This window comes from Acartia tonsa, chromosome 5 (assembly GCF_053477335.1).
Source record: "Acartia tonsa isolate MP-2025a chromosome 5, ASM5347733v1, whole genome shotgun sequence".
Classification (NCBI taxonomy): domain Eukaryota; kingdom Metazoa; phylum Arthropoda; class Copepoda; order Calanoida; family Acartiidae; genus Acartia; species Acartia tonsa.
This window is the reverse complement of record NC_137264.1, coordinates 50,048,200-50,074,381: the sequence shown is the minus strand read 5'-3', so window position 1 is coordinate 50,074,381 and position 26,182 is coordinate 50,048,200. Positions and strand designations below refer to the sequence as shown.

At 33.2% G+C, this 26,182-nt stretch overlaps 1 protein-coding gene across 3 annotated transcripts; it reads left to right on the top strand.

Annotated features, from left to right (window-relative positions):
- Positions 1–838: 838 nt before the first annotated feature.
- Positions 839–25,569, top strand: LOC145319739 (uncharacterized). 3 transcript variants are annotated; one of them, XM_080162060.1, is made up of 29 exons: positions 839–1,121; positions 1,435–1,595; positions 4,900–5,148; positions 5,397–5,582; positions 6,548–6,628; positions 7,080–7,193; positions 8,069–8,170; positions 8,768–8,854; positions 9,310–9,486; positions 9,836–9,958; positions 10,119–10,215; positions 10,452–10,510; positions 11,340–11,469; positions 12,032–12,137; positions 12,512–12,606; positions 13,705–13,844; positions 14,552–14,665; positions 17,866–18,054; positions 18,464–18,530; positions 18,798–18,891; positions 19,501–19,677; positions 20,109–20,233; positions 20,520–20,610; positions 21,039–21,132; positions 22,154–22,243; positions 22,944–23,032; positions 24,248–24,341; positions 24,791–24,848; positions 25,433–25,569. In XM_080162060.1, the coding sequence occupies exons 1-28, from the start codon at positions 1,070–1,072 to the stop codon at positions 24,842–24,844; spliced, it is 3,237 nt and encodes a 1,078-aa protein (XP_080018186.1). In that variant the 5' UTR covers positions 839–1,069; the 3' UTR covers positions 24,845–24,848; positions 25,433–25,569. The 3 variants fall into 3 exon arrangements, with proteins under 3 accessions (XP_080018186.1, XP_080018183.1, XP_080018184.1); XM_080162057.1 differs by having other exon boundaries at positions 5,397–5,591; XM_080162058.1 differs by having other exon boundaries at positions 5,397–5,591; positions 8,768–8,855; positions 9,314–9,486.
- Positions 25,570–26,182: the final 613 nt, after the last annotated feature.

The window sequence follows — 26,182 nt, the reverse complement described above, 5'->3', positions numbered from 1 at the left end:
TTGACTGTGAACCAACCAACATAAAAGAAATCCAAACAATGCAAATATAAGTGAAAAATGAAGGAAAATAGTCTATTTTTGACAATTTAGAATAATACTATATATTTGGATTAATTTATGTTATTTTCAAGTACTATGGAATAGAAATGATATCGTTTTTCTATAAAACAAGTGAAATTAAGTTTTCTAAACATTTGTTTATTTAGATATGCATCATGTGAATTATGTTTGTATTTTTAGTTTTACAATATTTTCCATGAATATATATTAGTTTTTTTTGACATTTTATTGAATTTATACCTAGGTATCTCAACATTAGCGATTTTTGTTTTTCTTTAATAACTAATATCCTCATAACTTTGTTTTTATGGTCCAAGGTTTGGGATTTTATTTTTACTTTGAATTTCTAGCTTTTCAATTGAATGTTATTGTCTTTTTAAGCTTATCATTTTAATCTTTATACGATAGTCCTTTTATCAAAGCAATTAGATTAATTCAGTATCTTTTTTCCTCCCTCTTAGTTTCTGAAATGAACATCGATCTCATAAGCTAGAGAAAAATTTTTCTGGTTGTTTTGTTACTTAATAATTATTGTTAAATTTATTATAACTTTCTTATTTTTTGATGCATTACAGGTTCTAAGCTTATTAATGTGTTAAGAGTGAACAATTGCTTGAACAGTAGTCGAAAATATATCTAGTAATTTAATATTTTTTATCCCCTCAGTTTCACAACTTTCAATCATACAATCAATTATGTTTTAAAATCTGTCAAGTCTTATTTTATTTTAAATAGAAACAATATAACTATCTATGAATTAATGTTTATTTTTTATTTCAGAGAATCCTAAGTGTAATATTATGGTTTGATTACTTAAACAGATAATTAATTAAAATACAAATAGTGAAGAATAAGCCATAAAAATGTGAGGGTTCTCTTATAAGAGATAATTTTATATTGAAATGTGAAGATAAACAGAACTTTGCAGAATTTCCTAAGATAAAATTCTCTAGTTTGATTGTTAAAAATGCAAATGGTGTGAAGTGAAAAGTAGTTCTAAATAAACAGAATGGATCCTAACGCGTGGCAAGCTTATCAGGCTTACAGTAGATTAAATGCGGGTAAGTAGCAAAAAAAGTACAAATTTGCCAACTAACATCGCAGAAATAACATGATAATAGTATTCCACATAGTAAATATTTATATATTCATTTAAAGCTTTAAATATCTTGAAGTTGTAAAATTCTTAAAATATGGAATTTAACTTATTTTTACCTTATTACTGGATGGCGTATTTAAAAAGTTGTACATATTAATCACAAATGACAATCACATGTAACGAGCGTTTCTAATTTTTACTTTATGGATGCCATAGTATAAATTCATATTTATATTGAGCTACAAGTAAACTTTATACATTAGAGCATTATTTAGGTAACCGGGACGATAATGGCGGGTATAGTTCGCCGTCCGCCAGCCTTTTGTTTGCCCACCAACAGTTGCGCGAAGCAGCCAACCAACATTATCAGAACCAAATTCTGCCGCCCTCATTAGTGCAGGCAGCAGCCAATAACAAAAATCATTTACATCAGCAGGTATGCAATTTTCTTGAAATTCTCTCTATTATATTAGCAAAAAATAGTTGGTCTTTTTGTTACATATTGAAATCTTTTGTGATTGTTACAATTAACTACACTGTCTTTTAACACGTTTATCGTGTGCAGGCCTTAGCTAACCTGCACCAATGGAAAGGAGATCACGACATTGACCGTAATCACGGAGGTGGTTCCAGTTTGTCAAAGCATAGTCAACCTGCTTTCCCAGGACATCCACCTCCTTTGGTAAGACTAGCCCCCCACTTCAATGTTTTCCAGTATGCTTTAGGTTCTTTTCCCCAATCGCTTAACTCAAAGTCTAAACCTAAAGAATACAATTCCTAATTTTTATTTAACTCCTGTAGTTTATACAATGCGTTAATTCTCCTTCGTAAATAGTTTGGATGCAATGATAGTATTATATGTTTTTAAGATCAAGCATGATTTTTTTTATATGGATAGTCACAGACCTATTTATCATATGTATAATATCAAAATATAATTATGTCTGTCTGTACGTCCGACTAGTTTTATTACTGGACCCAACTTTTTCTTGGGAAGATGGGACGAACAAACATTTATATTCTAAGTTTTCAAACAAATATTTTTTATTTTGGTTTGGTAGATGGTGTTAACCATGAATCTTTCGGGTCAAAGCTTCTGCTGGCTACAATAAAAAAAAACATTGTTAGGAATGAAATAAGACATTGCATATAACATTATTGTTAGCTGTTACACAGATATTAATTAAGAATATCCCTATAATAAAGTAACGGGATCACAACGTGTCTGTACTGAAGGATCTCGCTAACCGCAGAACAGATTTAATTATCTTATACAGTGAATCTTCTTATAGGTCCAGGGAAAGTTTATATTTATGTTTGGAGAAGGTATTTTCACCCTCCCAATAAAAATCTACCCCTCCAAATAATTTATTCTCTCCATTTTTCAAACTTAAAGTGAAGGGATGGGATGGCCTTCCACATACCCCATTTCTTCAAGTGTTCTTGAAACTTCTAGGGCGTACCCGCTAGTGCATATTATTTCAATTAGCGCCCTCAATTTAAGCATGTAACCGTATTGTCCTTGTCTGGTGATAAACTTATAATTCTTATTTTTACATCATAAGATAGATTTGTAGTCTAATTAAAATGTAAGGATTATTCAGAAGGGGTAAGTTTTGACACATTTGTGTAAACAGTGATTAAAGGCTTTATCTTTGGACTGAGAGGATAGGTTATTAGTGATAAAATCATTCTTGAATGATCAATTTTCCCAAGTTTTAAGATTTTTTGGATAGGTCTCCAGGTTCCGGAGCTGCAGGCCTCCAGGTGGTCAGGCTGGACAGGCAAAGATAAAAAAAAAAAAATTTGTGGAGACAAAATATGCAGATTTTTAAATGTTATTTACACATCTAAAGAAAAAAAGATGCATATTTTGTTAATAAATTGACCTCTATCTCTTCAAAAAATAAATTAAATTTTGTTTTTACCTGTCCAGGGACCAACTGGGGGCCTGCAGCTCCTGAATCTGAAGGTCTATCCAAAAAATCTTAAAACTTGGAAAAATTCATAAGAATGATTTTTTCTTTTATAACCTATCCTCTTAGTCCTAAGATGTAGACTATACTTACTGTTTACGCAAATGTGTCAAAACTTCCCGCCCTCATATTAAAACATAGTAGATAGGGTAAGGCGGGGGAAGTTTCAGTAAGGGGCTATTTTCGGTAATTTCGACCTACCTTCATTAAATGACCTTTTTCTCCATGTTCCTTTCAAATGACAGAAAAAAAACATAAAAGCAAATTTGTTCCTTATTAAATTGCCTACAAAAAAGTATAAAATGAATTTTTTGTGAGATGAATATTAAGGGTACTTATTGGGTCTCAAAGTCGGACGAAAAATATTTTTTTTTCAAAAATTTTTTAGTAGGTGTGTAAAGATCGACGTACACAAAAATTGGCAAGACCTAGAGCTGATCCGTAAAAACCTTTTGAACTAAGAATTGCCCGCTCTTTCCAAATCTGTTGAGAGCTTTAAAATCGGGGTAATATTTTTTTCAAAAATGACCAAAGTTGGCGCCGGGGGAAATTTCGGCAATTTCAAAAGAAATTAAAATTCAACTTATAAGGTCATGTTTTCATGTTTTCTTTTGTCAAATCTATTATTCCATATGGACTTTTTACGAATAATGCCTAAAAATGAATAGAACAGATAAAAAACAAAAAAAAAATAATTTTATTTTTTGAAGCAAATTTTTGCGAGGAAAAAATCAAAATTTCTGGTCCTTTGAAAAAAAATATTTTTGACATAGGAGGAATAGTCCGATCTTTATGAATTTTTTTTTGTGGTTAATCCCAATAACCTATACTAATTATGATTTATTACGCTTGTTTGGTCGTTTGGCCTTTTTTCATCGATTTTTTTAAGGTTAAAATGTAGTCAAGATTTTTTGCAAAGATGACACTTTTGCTTCAAATTCGATTATTGAGGTCAATTTTTAATCAATTTTCATGTTTTTTGGTTTAAATCTATAGTTCAATGTGAGCTTTTTTAGGATCAGGCCTAAAAAGTAATAAAATACGTTTTTTTCTTATATTAATTTTAAGTTTAAAAAAAAAAAATTTCGAGAAAAAAAATCGAAAATTCGCGTCTTTCAAAAAAATTCATTTTTAACATAGAAGGAATAGTCCGATCATTATGAATTTTTTTGTGGATAATCCCTATAACCTATACTAATTATGATTATTTATGTTCGACTGGCCGTTTGGCCGTTTTTCATCGATTTTTTTTAGGTTGAAAAAAATTACCGAAAATTCCCCCGCTGGTGGGGAATTTTCGGTAACTTTTTGCGGTCAATTTCGGCAAACTTCTAAAAGTCCTAGGATAACGTCCTTTTAGGACCTGATAGTCCTTTCCATAAGCTTTCTACCGGTCTTGGTTTAATTTGAAAATATTAATATTTACCCCATTTTTTTTTCAAAAAAACCGAAAAAATACCGAAATTTCCCCCCCCTTACCCTATATTAGATAGATTTTTCATGTTTGCATGAATCATTTCATGTTTTAACTTTTTACCTTGAAAATATAGTGGAATTGTGAATAGGTCGCAAATATTTCTTCATCTAGCGTTCATTCCTTATTATATTAATAACATCACATAGTCATTACATAGTTATCAATGAGTGTAACACACTTCACAAAAATTAAGTCCGTCTTTTATGCCATAAATAGATAGGATTTGGTCTGATTTAGTCATGACTCGTCTTACTGCTATGTTTAATAATATTCTGCGGATTCCTCAGGATGGAAATGGAGTATTTCAACACCAGCCGCAACAGCAGCCGCCGCCTCGACAGTCATCACAACTACGCACACACACAACCCCCGCCTTTCCGGGCATTGCGCCGCCCCAGTCACCCGGCGGTTTTAGCTCGTACTCCTCACAGACGCCTTCACCGCACTACGGCGGTGTAACGTCACCGTCTGACTATGAGCGCCAACGAGAGAAAGAGGAGAGGCGTAAGATTGAAGAAGAACGACGGCGTGAACAGGTTAATATCATTTCTGAATGGCTATCTAATTTTAACCTGGTAATGGCTGCAGCTGGATAAAAACCTTTCCAGTCATTTTTTAATTTCAAACATTTAGTCGTCATTTTAGTATCTGCCAAGCCATGTTAAATGCAATCATTCGTTTTTTAGCATGGCATCTGATCATGTCGACATTAAAAAAATCAATAATACCTACCTATTTAAATTAAAATTAGGTTTTTTTTTATTATGTAACTTTAACTTTCCAGGAACGCATACGCAGAGAACAAGAGCGCATGCGTCAAGAACAAGAACTAAAACGTCGCGAAGCAGATCGTATACGCAAGGAGCAAGAGGAGCGTCGGCGTAGGGAGGAATATGAAAGGAGGAAACGAGAGGAACATGAAAAAAGAAAGAGGGAGGAGGCAGAAAGAAGACGTAGAGAGGAGGAAAGGGTAAGACAGGTATGGATTTTCAATTGAGTTGTTATTCTTTATCTTTACAGGGGTGTATATCCTGAATGAGATCCCCGACTAAGGGGGGGGGGGAGTGCAGTGATTATTAAATAAAGCTACTTAATAAGGTAAAAAAAACTAATATAATATGATTACAAATACATCTCAGGTTACTCGAAAATAATCTTGAACTAGCATGTCTACCATAATGAAATACAAATATTTATCATAAATGCTGTTATGAAGCTGGTTATATTATAATTTGAACTGGAGGAGGAGGGGGGGGAGAAATATTTTTGCAGCCGGGGAGAAAATGAATTTTGTGAAGAATATACATCCCTGTATCTTCAAGAATACCTATATTATTGAAATTTCATTTTTTTATTCTGTTAATTTTTATTAACAAACATCATTAGGTATAACACTAATGCCCTAAATAGGCCAAAGAAAACAAAAAAAAACTTACTGGAAATAAAGGAGTTGAACCTTTAGTTTTGAGTTAAGTTATGTGTTTTAACATGTTCATCAGTTCACTAGATGCATTATTATTAGCCATTTTTCGCCTCCAGTCTTTTTGTGTTTCTTTTATAACCTACTGTTTTATTTGAGTTATTAATTCAGAAAATTAGTTTTCATTGATGATTGAGTAGGTAGCAAAAAAAAGAATTAATTTTGTTTTTGTTTTTATGAATAATATGATAAGTGACTTTTTGACATACTAGGTGATAAATGCAACCCCCCTAACTAAACTTTTGGCTTATTATGACAATTTTGTTTATTTCCTGAGCTGGATCTTTAAATCATTTTAGTGGTGAGCCAAATCGGGGTGAGCCAACTTTCCACCAATGAGAGCACATCATTTTATGAAATGCCGCGCTGTGATTGGCTGAAATTCGTCTCACCCCGATCTAGCTCACCACTAAAATGACTTAAAGATCCAGCTCTGGACACATATTTATACTTAGGAGCAAGAAAGACGGCGGAGAGAGGAGGAGAGAATAAGAGAACAAGAAAGAATAAGACAGGAACAAGAAAGGTTAAAACAGGTAAAATATTCACGTCTCAAAATGAAGAAAATGTAAGAAAGTTGTTGTAAAATAGGTATTTGTAAGAACAATTCAAGTAAATATATTTTTGTTATTCTTTGTCGCTAAAAAATCTGTAGGCATTTTAAGTATTTGATACAGTTTTTTTTACATTAAAAGCTGTAGCGAGCCTTCGATATTTATTTCAATTAATATTTTTGTCAAAATTCAAGAAGATTTGATAAATGACTCGGATTGTCCTAACTATTTAATATTTTGGCAACCACAGAATTCCCCATTTTTAAAATAGAGAGGGAAAAAAAGGGGCGGGGTGTACTTTTCATAAAGTTATCATGTTAGTGTTTTACCATTGGTAAGGCTAATTTACATTGGATACAGAACGTGATCAAGAATTGATTTAAGGAAAAGCACCAAATTCTTTGTTATCTAATTTAGCTTTGTCTTTATTTAGGAGCGCATCAAGCAGGAAGAGCTGGAGCAGAGGAAACTTGAGGCGGAGCAACGTGACCTTGGTCTCACCAGGCTGGGGGCTCTGGCAGCACTTAATGATCTGGACCAGGCAAATGTGAGTAATTCACCAGAAAGTGGAAATTAATGTCGTATTTCTTTTGCCCTGCATAATACTTATACTTTAAAACTAATTAAGTAACCTTTCAGCGTGGTGTTTAAACGAAACAAAAATATTAAACTGGTTCTTTTGAATGCAAGAACATGCAAAGGGAGGGGGGGGGGGTGACGCTTTTTGAAACTAAAACTAAAATGTCAATGGAACTCGATTAAAAACAAGAGTTACAGCACTGAAACTTGACATGGCAGTTGATTTAAAGAAGTACAATTTGGAACTGCGAAGAAATGGCCACTTTCGCTGAAATCTGCCATTTCCCGCCAAATTTTTTCTTGCAATATTTTTAAAAATTTATCAACAGATAAACTTATTTCTTTTTCATAAAAAATTTTCATTATATTTTATTTGACACTTATTCTATATCTTAGATGTTTTAAAATTGTCTAGGTAATTTTGCAAGAAAAGGCAAACTTTTTTTGCGGTTTACAGCGATAGCGGTGGTTTCGTCGCCGTTTCTTCAGAGTTCCACATTGTACCTTATTGCGGATAGTTCGATAGCTAATACAGTCTTTGGGAAAACTGTCTGACAGATTTTTAAAATTTAGCCTATGGTTAAAGTTATTCAAAAAAATTTCTTTGAATTTTATGTTGTTAAATATTTTTACAATTAGAGGATTTTGTCCTTAAATTTGGAAGATTTTTTTTATTTCATAATTTTGAAAAAAATTTGGATGTTTTACTAAAGAGATGTCGCATTAGGACGTTTGTCCCTTTAGGAGGTTTGTCGCATTAGGATGTTTGTCGCATAATGAGGTTCAGAATAGGTAATTTTCTTGGTATAACACGAAGCCATACTGGAAATATGTATATTTTAGGAAATGATGTACAATGAGAATATGGGTGATGGCGGATTTTCCAACAGTATAAACTTTAATGAACTCAACATGTTCCATCAGAATAAACAAAATCTCATTAAGGTTGGTCATTTGTTAAAATTGCAGCCGTCTGTTAAGAGTGTTATAGATACGAATATTATATGTACTGTTATTTTGTGTATATAGTTCTAAACATTTTTCTAGACATTCTATTCTAGAGTGTATTAAACAAACCCAACGTATTGAATAAATCTTGTTTTTGTTAGAACTTACGTCATGTCTTCTTTTGAAAAGAAAATATTACAAAACATAAATAATATTAAAAGAAAAATCTGTTATAAAAAAGTTTGTGTGTATTATTTTCCTTAAATACTTAACTACCCAATTAATAGCAAAAACAAAACGAATTGGCCGAAATATTTTTCAGTAGCTTGAATCAGTATTTAGTCCGCTCCCTTTGCTAGCAATGGTAAGGGCTATTGAGAATTTTTTCTCGATATTTACGCTTTCATTGAGATTTCCAGTAATAGCTTGAATTTATTAAAGCGTTTAAGTTCAACAATTTTGAAAAAAAAATTAAGATATTCTAATATCTATCTTTTTCTTACCTAGTGTTACTTTTATATTTTTTTTGCATAAAAAATTTCAATGTACAGTAAATATAAAATGCGCATTTTTAACATTTATTATGTATTACAGCAAGAGGAGAAGCCCTTTAACATGAACAATTACAATCCTTGGCTGAACCGTGCCAATGAACTACTTGACCTCACCTCACAACAACAGGAATGTTTATTCATAGTCTTGTAATTTCCACGGATATATAGGGATAAGCCTATTGAATATAAATTGATGTAGATCCCCAACTATCATAAACAAAATTAAGTCCTCAGAATTATTTAAGGAAACGTTTAGCCATCTTTAGGTGTGTGAAAAGTTTTTTTTTTAGAATCAAAACAATTTAAATATAGTATACCTAGTTACCTAGGTATCTCTTACTTTTTCGTGTTTTAAGTTTCATTTTTGACTAGAATATTCTATAAAATGAAAAAAGAACATTCTTTAACACCTACCTTAGGGATTTTTTTTAAATAGTAGAATTTTTGTTGATTTTTTTTCTAAACAATTTCAGAACATTAATTGCGAAAAATATGATTCAATTTTCCTCGAATACCTGAAATGATTTAGGAATTTGACCTTACTATTTTCATACGCTAATGAATAAACATAACCGCCAATAGCAGGGCGCTGGAGGATCGCGGGACTCCCCCGGCTCGCAGGGTGACGAGGGTGGGTTGTTGCCAGGCATCCTGATGAACCCGTGGGACCCGCAGCAGCAGGCAAACATGATGTCCCTGGCCCCCATTGCCAATGCTATGCAACAGTATCAACAACAATGGCTTACTCAGTACCAACAGGTATCTATAATACAAAGAAGAACGGTGTCTGTTTGTGTGTTAGTCATAAGAGCTTATTAACTGTTAAACTGACCTTCCCCCCCATCTCCTGGGGTGAGGGCCCTCTTAATTTTTGTTCTTAAAAGCAAAAATAAATAGTTACATGATAGGGGAGAGGCCACTAGTAACAAATATATTAAGAATTGGCTTTTATACAAATATACAATATTCATTATTTTAGCAACAAAACTACTCTAGGACAAATAGGGGTAATTTTAGGATTGAAATACTTGACAAAGTTGAAGATTGGAGTTCTTAAATTTTTTTCTCACAAAATTGCAAAGGTTTATTCATGTTTACAATTTTTTAGGCTGCTACTGCAATGAACGAGAATAGCGGCACCGCAAATGCGGGGACAGGAGCAGCTGCAGCGGCCGGCGCGGCTGCAGCCACACCAGCAGCCGCTGATTCCTACCCTCTTGGCAAATGCAAGGTAATTTTAAGATAGTTTTCCTACAAAAAATAATAACTTAATTCCATTCTTTTTTTACGTCACTGCTTCTTTGGATCAACTCAAAATAAATTTCCAAGAAAGGAATACAAATGTTTAATAATGTATTAAAGAATCATTAACTGACAGTACAATTTTGTAGGTTCTGTGTATATCTCCCGATGATGATATGGGTTTCCTGATTAATCTTCCCGCTCCTTGCAACCTTCTTTACCAACCTAATCCAAGCGCTGAAGAAGGTATTGTCAAATATCTATTTAACATATTGAAAATGGGAATGAAGACATCCATAAAAGCTAAGCTTTGCAACTTAGTAGAGTCATACAAACAAACATTTACTTTTTTGGACATACGGACTTTATTTTGGATTTTCTACGCATTAAAATTGGACCTAACAGGAAAGTTTTTAATTGAGAGGACTAGTCTAACATTTTAATTTGTTAAATTACTATGCTATTAATTTTTTTTATTTCAGCTGGCGCAAGGAAACAGAAAGATTCACCCTTTGATATCACTTACAAGAAATTTGTCAAGGTATTAGTATTCTTCATTTCAATAACTTTAATTTAGGAGTGCTTAATAGGTATTAGTTGTTTTTTTGTAAAGACATAGGTATCTGTGAAAATCAGTAAAAGTAGCATGACTCACCACAAAACAAACATGTGTAACCATTCATCCAGGTAGACAGCAGCATCTTGTATTTCTGTAAAATTCACAAATGCTTGGTCTATAACTTAATATTGATCGATAAAGTAAAACCCCAGAATAGGCTAAAACATTCTGGAACAAGTAAAAGCTTCATAGACAAATAAAATGACGAAATAGAATAAACAAGATAAAACACACATAAATATATTCTTATTATAAAAATAGATAAAATATATATTCTTGGTCTATGATCACTGGGTGCTATAATTAGCAGAAGAATCCTCTCTTGGTCATTTAAGCTCGGCCTCTTCTTAATCCATGAATAGGGCACCCAGGTTGATACTTGGTCTATGAGCACTGTTAATCATACCTAGGTAAAACATAGGTTTTGGTCTGTTACTATCAAATCCTCACAGTATCTTTTTCATTTCCACCAAATAAATTTTATAGTTCTTTTTCGTCATTTATAATGCACAATGACTTCAAAAACAATAATCTTAATGGTGTGTTTTAGTTCTAATTTTTATGCCTTGCCAAGCTTCATTAGGCAGGTTTAGGCTGTTTAGTGAATTGGGATTAGGCCATCATCTCAAGAAATAAATTAACCTTAAAAACACATCTTAAACTCTTTTCTTTTTTAAAATTAAACGGAAAAGAAAATGGAGAAGGGACTAAGTTGGAAATATTCATGAATTAATAACAACTTGCACTTTAGGACCCGGATTCCGGTCAACGGTCAGATCTCTCTGAGGCTCCAGACAAACCTCCGAACCCTTATCCTGGACAGTATGCCAGCTCAGATGTTAAATCAGAGACTAAGGAAGAATATCAAATTCAAAATACAGGTAAATACATGAATGCTTAATATAAAGTTTTATTATTTTTAAAGTCAAATCAATACATGCAATTTTTAGTCAACTTTTTTTTTAGAGCAAGTCTATTTTTTGGCTTTGGAGGTAATTTCTCCAAGATATCAACCAATGATATTATTTGTCACGTTTGATTTACCTAAATCTTTTTTAGTAAAACTAAACCCAACTAGTTGCTTGTCCTAAAAGGAAGCCGGTTAAGTCGATTATCCATCCACATACTATTTTAATTTTTAAAAGAAAAAGCATCAAAAATTATAATACAGGAGTATAGTAGGGGGCATTTTTTTCCCGGGGCGATTTCTCTTGGAAGGACAAAACCCCAAAATAGTTGTAAACCTACCCTGGACCGATAGCTTTTCTGTGAAGGTTTAGTGGTTAGCGAGATTTAAGCTACATACAGATAGACACCCTGTCACTTTTAACCTAAGGATTGTAATCTTTAAGAGACACCTCATGTCTTCATAGTTAAAATGAATCATATACGTCATGTTTATTATTCCACTAAAAGGTAGTAACATTTAAACTTTTAATTCAGGAAAGAAAGCGTACATTCCTCCCTACACCCCTAAAGCATCATTCAAGCGTGATGATCCCTGTGCTAATAAATCACAAATGACCATTGTCAGATCCTCTGGATCAAGGTAATATTTTTTAGTAGCGCATCTGCTTTATAATTACAGTATGATCGTACTTCTTTCCCTCTGTCTAACTTTTATACAAACTTTGAATTTACAAAGCGAAAAGAGTGCGCTATTTAAAACACTAAGATTCTATTCAGAGAGATAATGTATGCGTCAAATAAAACGTAAAGATTCTACATAACATATACAGGTTGCGATTAATAAAAATGTGGAGCTAAAGCAGTCCGCCTTGCTATTATATTTTATGCTTAATTCTATTTCTAGTGGAATTCCTTCAAAAAAATGTGTGCCCATTTTTCAAAGTTGTATTTTTATGTTTTTTAATCAATATTCTTGTAACAATTGAAATTCTTTTAAATTTAAACTTTTTACAGGGGTGGTAGTACGACAGGCAGACCTGGAAGACCACCTGGTAGTGGTCAAACATCAATAAATGGTAATTCCATCAACAGATCTTCCTATAGTGCAGGTATGATTCATGAAAGGGGTCAACCTATCATTGTACCCAAACGTTATAGAACTCTAGTTAACTCTAGTTAGGGACATTATATAGTTTAGGTCGAGCTGTGTTTGTTACGATACATTATGCTTTTGTATTGTTAATCCAGGTTTTGCCCTCTACAACGTGGGTAGAACCTCATGCGTGTCAATTTCCGTTAATTTAAAATAGATAAATCTTTAGTCATATCCCATAATAGTAAGGTTTTTGAAGGTATAGATATCAAAGATTGCTGGTCCTAATGAGGCTTGGGTCGAAGCAATACAAGTACAGTGTGTTTTTTTTTTATGAGCACTTTTTTGAAAGCAATTTTACCCCACTTATAGTTATCAGAATTTAATGATTAATGGCTTATTTTCTTCGTTATTTAAGGGAAATTATGAAACAACAAAAAAAATTACAGTTTTTGTTAAAAAAGTACAGTAAAGTTGAAAATAAAAAACTTAGGTGTCAACATCTAAAAATGGTTTTAGCGCATTTTTCTTATGCTCAAATAATCAACCTTTTGCAAGAATGGCTGCTAAACACTTCAAAGTTGAGATATAGAGCTAAAAATGTATACAGATACTATTAGGGACATGTACTAGAACATATCAAAGTTTGAAGGTCATATCTCAACCAGGGAGGGAGTACTGGCCCCCCAAAGTCGACTACAGAAAATCCATTTTTTTAAGAAAAATGCGCTAAAACCATTTTTATATGTTGACCCCTAAGTTTTTAATTTTCAACTTTACTGTACTTTTTCAACAAAAACTGTAATTTTTTTTGTTGTTTCATAATTTCCCTTAAAAAACGAAGAAAATAAGCCATTAATCATTAAATTCTGAAGTGGGGTAAAATTGCTTTGAAAAAAGTGCTCATAAAAAAAAACACACTGTATTATAAAAAGAAGTAAGGCTTTCTTTGTCTGCAGCTTCAGATTTCGGTAAATTACTAGTGAAGCTTTCCATAAGTCCCAGGCTAGATTTAGGCTTTTTAGATTTCCCTTCCTAATGGATAACTAACGCAAAAAGCATAGCTCAACGTTTTTGAGTCAACGAATGAGAAAACATGTAAATAATATTACAGGTCGTGGTGGCTCCGGCATGGGACGTGGGGGCAGCAGTTCTGGCAGCTTCAAGAAGAGTAGGGTGGAAGAGGAGAGCTCTGACGAGGAACCTCAGTACAGGAGGGAATCATCCAGAAGGAAGGCGAAGGAACAAAGCAAGGTAAGGAAGGCATTATGGAGGCTACAGATTTGAATTTGTACCCAAAAATTGTTAGAAACGTTTTAGGCTACAAACAAAATCATTTATGTTGACAATCTTACTGCATCATAATTCAGATTGTTACATATTCAATGTTACTTTTTTAGTAGCGAAGTTACTCTATAATTCACTTTGTCTGTCCGTCCGTCCGTAACGCTAATGGGGAAACGTAATTTTCTCAGCCCCTATTCAAGATAGACAGCTGAAATTTTTAGTGAAGATTCCTATGCCATATGCCCATCTAATCTATACATTGTTTTATCCACCTGTCTGTTATTTGGGGTGCTTGATCAATTCCTAGATTTTAAATTTTTCGTGATTTTCTCAACTCCTTTTCAAGATAGAGGGCTGAGATTTTCGGGATTAATTAATTTTACATTCTACATATTTTCACTAAGATTTATTTGGATTTGTTTATTAATTGGGGTGCTAGATCGATAAATAGATTTTAAGGTTTTCATGATTTTAAATGATTTATTTTTCACTAATTCATCAAGTTTAATGTTTGTTGTAAGAAACTTCTCTTTAGTAATTTTTTTTCCGATATCCATTCATAACTTTTGAGCTTCGCTACTTATGGATGTTGTCAACTTGTCATCCTTGTTTTGCAAATAGTTACCCAGAAAATGAATCCTTTTTTTATTTTTATTTTATTCTTCTATTTATAGGCCAAACGTGATGCACAAGAGAACCTGTTGCTGGATGAAGATGATCCAACTCTGAACAATCCTGCTCTTGATCTTGAGGACAGTGACGTAGATGATGAATGGACACCAGTCAAGGTACATGCAACTCATATTAGTTGGTTAACTTTAGGGATTTTAAGGGATAAGTCTTTAAACAATAAATAGAAGTATATCCCAAGGGTGAAAAATAAAATTACATATTCTTCTGCAGATACTTAATAAGAGTTAAGACTCTAGGGGGCTAGGTGTCGCTTCGGGTACTAGACCTTTCTCCACGCACCTTGGAACATACATACAATACTTATGATTGCGGTGTAAAGCGTCCATTCACCCATCAGACAACCAACTCTCTGAGATGCACGACCTTTGTCTGAGAAGTCCCAACTGTGCATGGTAGCGAGTTGCGTCTGTTTTGGGCCAAGGCATTCCCCCCCCACTCTAATTATTTACGTCGTGCATCTGACATAGTAGCAGTGGGAACCAATTTTAACGTCTTTAGTTATGACGCGGTGTCGAACCGACGACGATTAGGATGCGCTACGTGTTGAGCCACGGTCGCGGGTTAAAGGCTATTAGTTTAATACTAATCAATTTTAATAATAGTACCCAAGGTTTTGAGACAACGAATAACAGAACGTCACATGGTTTATGTTTTGTAGTATATCTACGCTAAAACTAGACTTTTCCATGAATATAAATGTTTGAATTATTAAACATCTTAAATCAAAAATAAAAAAAATTTAAAAATACTCCAACACAATAAAAAATTGAAATTATCAGCAAAAGTAGGTTTATATCAGCCTTCTTTTTCTCATCTCATAGGAAGCCTGCTGGTTTTCTTAAGCTTGGTGTAGCTTTAAAGCACTTTAAACCAGGGTGTCGGAGCCGTTTAATTTTGATGCAGCTCCGGCTCCGCGGAGCCTAGATATACCACACTTTTCTGGGATCTTGTTGAGTCAAGTATCAACTGTTGGGAATATCAAAGGATGACTCCATGCAAAATTTGAGCCGGATCCGGCCAAAACCGGCCGTGAATTTTATGAAAAACCGTTTTTTTCCGGTTTTTAGGGGGTATCTGTAAATCGATTCAGCTGGAGCAAAACCGGTTAGAGGTACAAAAAATTTTACTTTACATGAAATTTAGCCAATGCAATTGCCTACAAAATTGTACTTCATCATCAACTTGATTGGACAACTCTTTCCCCTCCTAAATGTCCATTAAAACCTCGGAAACGGCAAAAATCGCCAAAAATCACGCCTTCGGCGGCAAATAACGGCTAAACGGTCAGCCGGAGGCGAATGAAACATAAATAAAGAAATATCTGCCTCTAAAAGTTGTTCAACATCAAAGAGATGCTTGAAGTCTCTAAAACGACTCCTTCCCCTCCTTTAAGGGGAAAAACTGAAAAAACGTGATTTTCAAAAGTATGCCCACTTCGTGGGTGTGGGGGGCACTGAACCCGTCACCCCAGGGTCACCAAATATAAAGTCTAGGCGGCCCACAATGCTGAATTTTTACCAAGTGAAAGTCTTGTGTCATTATCTTTTATGAGAAAAAAGTTATTAATTAATTAAAATTTCAAATTGTGATTTTTTGATGGATTTCTTTGATGAAATGACAGGCCGGTCAATTTTTAGGCCGTTTTTTGCTGTTTTCGGCCCGCCACGCCCAAACGGTTTGAGATAATCTCACGGGACCTTTTGCCCGACCTAAGTCTGGTTATTTGTATGGTCCAGGAAAAAAAACAGACTTACGCAAAAGATTATAATTATAATCTTTACACAGAAAAATGGCACAAGGTGAGGGTTTGAGGGGGCAAAATGAGCCGACCAGCGATTTTTGACGGCACGCAGCGACGTCGTGCTTCATCCAATCCGGGATTTTTTTTCTCAGACCTTACAAATAACCAGGCTTAGGTCGGGCAAAAGGTCCCGTGAGATTATCTCAAACCGTTTGGGCGTGGCGGGCCGAAAACAGCAAAAAACGGCCTAAAAATTGACCGGCCTGTCATTTCATCAAAGAAATCCATCAAAAAATCACAATTTGAAATTTTAATTAATTAATAACTTTTTTCTCATAAAAGATAATGACACAAGACTTTCACTTGGTAAAAATTCAGCATTGTGGGCCGCCTAGACTTTATATTTGGTGACCCTGGGGTGACGGGTTCAGTGCCCCCCACACCCACGAAGTGGGCATACTTTTGAAAATCACGTTTTTTCAGTTTTTCCCCTTTAAGGAGGGGAAGGAGTCGTTTTAGAGACTTCAAGCATCTCTTTGATGTTGAACAACTTTTTGAGGCAGACATTTCTTTATTTATGTTTCATTCGCCTCCGGCTGACCGTTTAGCCGTTATTTGCCGCCGAAGGCGTGATTTTTGGCGATTTTTGCCGTTTCCGAGGTTTTAATGGACATTTAGGAGGGGAAAGAGTTGTCCAATCAAGTTGATGATGAAGTACAATTTTGTAGGCAATTGCATTGGCTAAATTTCATGTAAAGTAAAAAATTTTGTACCTCTAACCGGTTTTGCTCCAGCTGAATCGATTTACAGATACCCCCTAAAAACCGGAAAAAAAACCGGTTTTTCATAAAATTCACGGCCGGTTTTGGCCGGATCCGGCTCAAATTTTGCATGGAGTCATCCTTTGATATTCCCGACAGTTGATACTTGACTCAACAAGATCCCAGAAAAGTGTGGTATATCTAGCGGAGCCATATCTGGAAATACGGCTCCGGCTCCTACCTTAAAATTAATATATCAACTTTTGTTTATTATTGAAATTGATAAAATAAAATAAATAATATAAAATATTTTGCTTTTATTTAATTAAATTAAATAAAAGTAGAAGGATGTGTGTCTATTTGTTAAGTAACAATAGTTTTTCAGTTTATTATATGGAAATAGACCGTTGCCAAATTATATTATTACTTTAAAAAATCACTTTTGGCTAATCTGGAGCCGAAGCCGTTTTTAACGAAAAATACGGCTCCGGATCCGGCTCCATTAAAAATGTTGCTGCTCCCGGCTCCGGCTCCGGAACCCTGCTTTAAACTGTAACCTTGTGAATTTGAACCTGAGTCAACTGTAAGACTCCACTGATTGAATCAAATCATAAGAGGGTGTTGAACCTGGTCTGCATGTAATATAAATTATAAATTCTTATAAAATTGTAATCTTATTAAATGTAGATTCGAAATATATATTCATATTCATTTAAAAATAGTTGCAATTGATTACCATGAAATTGGGACTCCCAGACAAAGATCGAGCAATCAACTCGCATATTTTTTTAAGGAGAAGGAGGGCCACAAGGGTAGAAAGGCCGACTACAGTTCTGAGGACGATTTTATCCACGAGGAAATTAACAGAGCCAAAAAGTTGATGAAGAAGCGGGCGTACCCCGAGGCTGACCGGATCAGCAACAAGAGGATGTCGGCCGAGGTCTCAAATGCCAGCAATGACTCGTTTACTGATAATACTAGGGTAAATATTTACATTTTATTATATTTAAAAGACATTAAAGGAGGGATTGATTAATATAATTGAAATATATTTCGTAAGTCAAGAAATAAAAAACTTTCTTACAAGTATCACAGAAAGCTAAATTTATTTAATGATATCTTTCAATATAATACACAATTAATAAATTATCAATTAAAGAAAAGATCAAACATTAAAGAAGATCTTTTGCCCTCTCCCTTTGAAGTTTTTAGGTTGGTTCTAAGGTTTTATTAAATGAAATATTTTTGGTATCTGAAATTCCTTTCTTATTTTTCATTCTTTGCAGTTTTCTACCTATTATTTTTTTTAAAGAGTATTTTTTTAGGATTTCATATCATTATACCTACCTATTATATTAATTTGTTGATTAAATATATTTTCTTTTTTTAAGGTTGGAGATTTTGTTGTGTTAAAAACTGAAACAAACAATCCTACAGCTGCCATCTGGAAAATTGATGGTAAGGTTTTGTTCCATTAAAAAAAAAATAATAAGCGTAAAGGTCAATTCTTTTTTAAATAAATAAATGAGTTCTTTTCCTTGTTCATTCAGATCTGGCTAGCAAGAAATATTAATAATTAAATATTATCAGATGAGTTGTCTATTATAATTTAGATTGTAGGTTAATGTAATATAAAATAGAAAAATACTTATAATAATTAACCCAAAATTTACATTGGAAATTAGGAAAATGTTACCCAAACAATGTTTTTTTTTTGTTTATCAGGCAAGACCTTGATCCAGAAGTACGAGTGTTTTGATGATGAGACACTTAATTACAAAAATGTCAACACCTTCAGTGGCTGGACACAACAAACCAGGTATATACAGTTTACATATTTTATCTGGAAAACAAAAAATATTTAAGTGAAAAGTTTATGAGAAATAAAGGAAATATTTCAATGAAAACAGATGTCATGTTTTTTTTGCATTTTTTTGGAAATATTCTCCTTATTTTGAAATCTGCCAATAAACTATTAGGTTGCTAACGCGTATTAGACCAGTTGTGTAGTTAGAGTAGCTGTGTTATTACATATTAATTATGAAGATGAGGTGCAGGGCTAGAAATAAATACTTATACGTTAAGAAGGGTAGAAACTGAAGAACATGTACAACAAACCTAAATGTAAATAAAGTATCAAGTAAGTAAGTTAGTTCAGGGATCTTAAGGGACAAGAAAATGAACGATAAATTGAAATACACAATACCAATGAAGATTTACCTAAAAAATTACCCGTTTTATAGATTAAAATTCATTGTTGAAAATCATTTTGATATTTGCAAACCAATCAAAATCTAATGAAAGTACCCAATGTTTTTATGCCAATGAAAGAGAAAACGTTATAGAACTTTGGGTACCAGTAGAATTTACAGTCCAATGTCCAAAAGTTGCATTTTTTACTAATTTTACTAATTCTTTTTTCTTGCAGAGCCAAGTACGAAGTAGTTGAAGTGAAGCATATTAGCCAGAGCTCCAAGGAGACCGTGGTGAAGCGAATATTCCCCCCCACCAACAAATCAGTTAATGGAACAGACGGACAGAGTGAAGATGGAGCGGGAACCTCCTCGGATCCTAGACCTGTACCTGACCAGAAAGTCAATGTTGAGTAAGTATACTTTTTTTTATCCGCGGCATTTGCGGTTTTCTGAAGGTATAGGGGTTCGAGTTGGGACCAAGTTCTGTTGTTTTTTTTTGCGTATCGACAATGACATTAATAACAGTAGGGGAGTGTATTTTCTCCCACAAGTAGGTGCAATATTATATATTATGATGCACAGTTTTGAGTTTTATACCAAGATCATGCATCAAAATGACATAATATGATAGAGAAAAAGAGGAATAGAGCATTATGAGCAAAAAAGGATTCATAGGTATTTTTTTTTATAGTTAAAAGTGGCAAAATTGCTTATTGTAAAAATGGCGAAGATTAAAATTTATGCCATTGTACTATCCCTTTTAAAGAATTCTTTAATTTAAGGAAATTTTTTGATGTAAATAAATAAGTAATTTTGGTGTTTAATGTTTATTTTTTTCCAGGGAGATCAAGGCTCGTAGTCGGAGTGAGACGAACCAGTTCCAGGAAAATTTTGAGGTTTACATCCAGACTCTCATCTCACAGTGCCTAGACGCTAATTTCCTAAATGAGATTTTCGCTGACCAAGGTAAAGTTGTTCTTGTTACATCAGCTGGTCTTCAACTAAAGTGATACATGTTCGTTAGTCCATCAGCATAAATTTTATGAAAATGTAAAGAACTTCATTGCCCTAAAAGCAATAATAAAACAACGAAAGGGATCGGGAGTCATCCAAGTATTAAAATTTTTCCCTGTACCATATTCCTATTTGGGACAACCAAATAGCTTAAAACCTGTCCTCTACAATTTCCGAGCTAACCTTGAAATTATTGACCGAATTATTGAGCATAGTGCTTAATATGTACTATTTTCAGATGATTATTTTGTGTCAAATATCGAGAAGGTGGATAGTGTTACATTACTGAGGAAGGATAAATTGCTCAACAAAACTTCACTAAATATGGGGTAAGTACTTCTTCCTAGCTCATTAAATTATTAGCGGCTGTGTTCGCCTCTGAAGGTCTGTAGTGAAGACAATTTAAATTAAAATATTTTTCTGGCTTTCAAAGTTCCCTCCATTTTAAAAATAATTTCTACTGACTGACTAGTCAATGAAATTTGAATTCTTTTCAGTTTTTCTATCTAAATTGATTGTTTTAAAAATTAAATCTACTATTTTTATTTCCAGTCGTCTTTTATGTTGGTATACATATTTATTTATTTGATGGGATAGGTAGCTCTTATATAAGGGGGGGGGGGGGTCTGAAATCACGAAACTTAAACGTGATTTTCAGCTGTCGTTGGGGCCTTTTTGTCTGCCCCTCAAATATTATTTCAGATTTTTTTCGCTCGTTAGCTTTACCTTATTCTTGGTATATATTTGTTTGTAAAAGGTTCCAGCATTGTTTGAGTGTGTGGCCCTGTCTGAAGGATGTGGGTCCTGAGGCCTGTAATGACGCTGTCTGCAGTGGCTGTGAAACAGTCAAGGTATTCCCCCTTTCTAAATATTTTTTTTTATAGATGCATTTGTTGTTGTTGTAGTTGTTGTTGTTCCAATTCTATAACTAGAATACTAGAGGCTTTTTTTTGGAGGGGGGGGGGGGGGGTAGTCCACCCCATTATTTAAATTTTAGTTTTAAAAAGAAAGAAAAATTGGGGGGGGGGGGTATTTTTCATTTTTTAATGGGGTTGGGGGGTTTCCCACCCCCCCTAGAAAATAGTTATAAACCTTCCCGGGACCTATGAGAAGCTACCCTGTAAAGGAGAACCCGATCGGTTCAGCGGTTAGCGAGATCCTTCGCTACAAACAAACAGAGAGACATCGTTCTACTTTGTATTATAGATGACAGAATAACCATTAGAGTTACTTTGGTCTCATAAAAAATAAAATGTCTATGACTGGTTTTATTTTCCTACTTTGACCCGAAAAGTTTTACTGTAAAGGAAGTGCAAACATACAATTCCAGACTTACAAACAAACCTCATACTTATATTCAAAGATAATCAAGAACATTATATCTAGGCTAGTACAATGGTACAACTCTATGGACACTATATATATAAATATTATATCTAGGCTAGTACAATGGTACAACTACATGGACACTATATATATAAATATTATATCTAGGCTAGTACAATGTTACAACTATATGGACACTATATATATAAATATTATATCTAGGCTAGTACAATGGTACAACTATATGGACACTATATATATAAATATTATATCTAGGCTAGTACAATGGTACAACTATATGGACACTATATATATAAATATTATATCTAGGCTAGTACAATGGTATAACTATATGGACACTATATATATAGATATTATATCTAGGCTAGTACAATAGTACAACTATATGGACACTATATATATAAATATTATATCTAGGCTAGTACAATGGTACAACTATATGGACACCATATATATAAATATTATATCTAGGCTAGTACAATGGTACAACTATATGGACACTATATATATAAATATTATATCTAGGCTAGTACAATGGTACAACTCTATGGACAACCCTACCACCCAAATACTCTCTCCCCTGTACAACCAGATGAAAATGCTCTTATGAACAGGGTAAGTAATTTTATTTTTTTGTTAAATTTTCGTGATTTTGGAGGGCAACACGTACTTTTTGTCCACCCCCAAATATAATTTTAGATTTATTTCTCTTAGTGGCTGTATCTTATTCCTGGTAAAATAACTTAAATAAAAAATATTTTCACTAAGTTATACTCTTTACCTAGTCATTAGGTTATTCAACTATAAATATAAAGAAAATTATCCTTTACTATTGGTTAAAAAGTTTGGACACTTATAGATATAAGCCAACTTATCATTAATTTAAAAAAACAACCCATAGTTTTTTAGTTAACGAATAAAATAACGTGTTTTTTCGAACTTTTGGTTTGAAAGCAATTTACAGTCCATTGTCCTATCCCTCCATGTATTATCGTACAGTGGACGCAAATATTAAATCACATTTAGATTCTAAAGTATATAACTAGGCAGGGATCTAAAGGGATAAGACAATGGACGATGAGTTGATTACATCCCCAATGACGATACACAAAATTACCCCTTCTCTTAATTACAATTAGTGGTTGAAATATTTGGACACTCAACTCTTAACCAATCAAATTCAGTAAAAGTCACCAAAGTTATAAGGCTAACTAATTTAAGAAAACGTTATGATAAAACTTTTGCGACTAGTTTAATAAATAACCCATTGTCCCCTCTCTCCCTGATATCTAGGTATTAAATTATTTGTGTTTAGAATTTCCCCGTGTGTACGGGTTGTGCCGCAATCTCCAAACTTTATCACCGTCTCCACCACCAGAAACACAAGCTTTATATGGACTGTAGGTAAGTACTAGGAGTAGTCATGGCAATCCGTCAAATTTTTGGGCCGGATTCGGATTCCGGATTCTTAAAAGAATCCGTCAAAAAATGGCGGATTCCGGATTCTTATTTTTGGCGGATTCCGGATTCGGAATCCGGATTCTAGCAGTATTTTAAAAGGATTTTTATTTATTTTTTAAATCAAGTGCTACATATGTCCTAAAAATTAATGTTCTTGGTGTTCTCTATAATTCACTATTCGAAATTTTAAAAGATTTCATTTTATATGTAATGATGATAATCTTTGCCTTCAAAAAGAGGCATTTGAAAGAAAAAACTCAAGACGCTAATTTTAGCCTACCAATTAAGAATTCGGATTCCGCTATTAAAAAACAGATTCCGGATCCGGATTCCAAAATTAGCCCAAAAATTGGGCGGATCCCGGATCCGGATTGCCATCCCTAACTAGGAGTCCCCTAGTTGTCGGGTTTCATCCTATGTATTATACACACACACAGTATCATAACTAACGAAATTACAATTGCTTTTACTTCTGCAAGACACTTATTAATAGGGATACTAGGTATACAATAGACAATAATAGGTGCAGCTCATTACCCTTTACAGTTTTAAGGACTTTAAAGCAAAGGTCATGTTATTAAAGAGTTTTGCTCAGTAACAATGCACTCCATTCAGCTAAATCCAGTTAAAGTACTGAACCAATGAGTATATCTCTAGAGGTTAAGATATTGAGGTAGTTCCAGTAGTGTATATTCTGCAAATTTGACCCTGCTAAAGGGGGGGGGGGGGGTATATGTGGTTGGGGGATAAAAATGTAAAATTAAGAAAACTGAATTTTTTTTGTCTTCCCCCTTTGGTGAAAAAAAAACTAATAGAAAATGTGGAAGAGGGGATAATATGAATAAAATAAAGATATCTGAAAATATTTTTCCATTTTTTCCCTAAAAATTACCTAGTAAGGAAAAGAAATAGAAATTTTTGCAGTAGGGGAAAATAATAAATCTTGTGCAGAATATACACCCCTGGGTAGTTCTTAAAATTAAGCAGAATTATAAGGATATAAAGATATCCTTGGACAGGTTGATTTAAAGAAGGATACCTGCCATATTTGGGGAAAGAATAGGCTACAATAGTTGCTCTATAATTCAATTGTTCCAACTTTAACCAAAACCATAATGCGGTTTTTAGGTCAATCTTACACATTTATTCTTATTTCAGTGTGATTGTTGAAACTCGCAAGAACGCCGACATAAACACAGACACCACCAAGATTCTCAACCAACTTCTAGCTGATGATGCTTGGCTTGAACAGGTACTAAGATGGATAGACAGTCATGCCAGATCTATAGTATGTTTGTAGTAAAAGGCTATATGTACTGATAAACTTGCAGGCTGTCAAATATATACATACGTAGATAAAAAAATGAAGACAAATATTAATTATAGTTTTTTAATAAATGTTTAGGTAACAAAGTATCAGTATACAATGCGATATTTCATTTCTCTTGTTTATTAAAATTATCCATAATGTAATTTGTAGTACAGATCAGCTGTAACCTTAAACTTTATTAATTAAATCCAAAGAAAAATACTTGTTAAAGATGTGTGATTACAACTGTTTTGGGGTATTTGTCTTTATATAATTTCAGTATTGGCGGCTATTATTTATGTCTTCCAAATTGAACATTATGTTTATTTTGCTTTTTGATTATATATTATTCCTGAGTAAAGATAGATTAATTTGATTTTATTATTTTTCAGCAATTCCATGTGATGCAAGAGGTGTGGGCGGATGCAGATGCCTTCCAGTATTAAACAGGAATACTAAATATGTCAACTATATGTCATACGGGGATAGGATAATGGATGATATAATATATTTATCTTCCCAATTTGTTTGTGCAGAGTTTTGAGAGTAACTAGCAAGTTTGGAAGTACAGAGATTGTGTGGCTTAGGTATTTTTTTTTCAACTTGTTTCATTCTTATTGATAGGCAATAGTTTTGGGTGCAGTTTGCTTGTAATACCTTATATTAAATTCTAGTTTTAAAGATACCAAAGGATGATATTCACAAAAAAGATTTAAGAAATTATCATTTCTCGTATTCATTCGAATCCGGTGGATAGGAACCGGTTCTCATCCATACGAAAAAACTATGTCTAGCATCGTATTATATCCAGCTTTCTACGAATATAGAAATGTACATTGTACAATCATAAGATTAAAACCAGTTTTTTAGCCCGTGCCTTCGGCATCCAGGGGCTAAAAAACTGGTTTTAATCTTATAATTGTACATTTCTATATCCGCGGAAAGCCGTTTATAATACGATGAAAGTAATAACTATTACCTATAGATTTTTAAAAAAAATTTGTTTTTAAAGTTGACTTATTTTGTATTTTCAGAAATGATTAAATCTAATCCAACCCTGCCATGAATGATAAATAATATTTAATTATAAAAGAAAGATTATGTTAACCACTATTGAAAAATCTCCAAAAGATGCATAAGAAATGAAAAAATGTGTATAAAATACAAAAAAAGAAGAAAAACAATTGTAATGTACCAGAAGAATGTTAAAGTTTGCCAGCTGTCTTTTTCTTTATGAGAATTAGATGCAAGTTGCCAACTTTAATCTAAAAAATTAGTGATATTATGAACTGAACAACCAAATATACCTATAATATAAAAAAATAAAAAGGTTGATAATTCAGTTCCAGATTAGTAGTCATAAGCCCACAGTTGCCGCCAAAAGTAAAAGTTGCATGAAAATGATCATGTCGCTAATCCCCATTGATATTTTTATTATATTATATTATGCATAATAGTTTGTGTATTATATATTTAAGCTTCATCTGATTTGGTTTTAAAACCAGTGAATAAACATATTTTCATAATAGTTAATTAACAACAATCTTGATATGTGGCTTTTTAAAAAAGATTTGTTAAATTAAAAATCTTTAACGTCATATTTGTGAAGACTTTCGAAATAACCAAATAATTTCTTTCTCTTACTCATTTTCTCATTGATCTAACACACGACAGAAAACAAGTACATGTAAACTAAAAACAAGATTTGTGTAAACTTAAAGCTGTGAATTATTTCTTTTGTTTGTATTTAATCAGTAAATGAAGCGAGCAACTGTTCTAAAAAA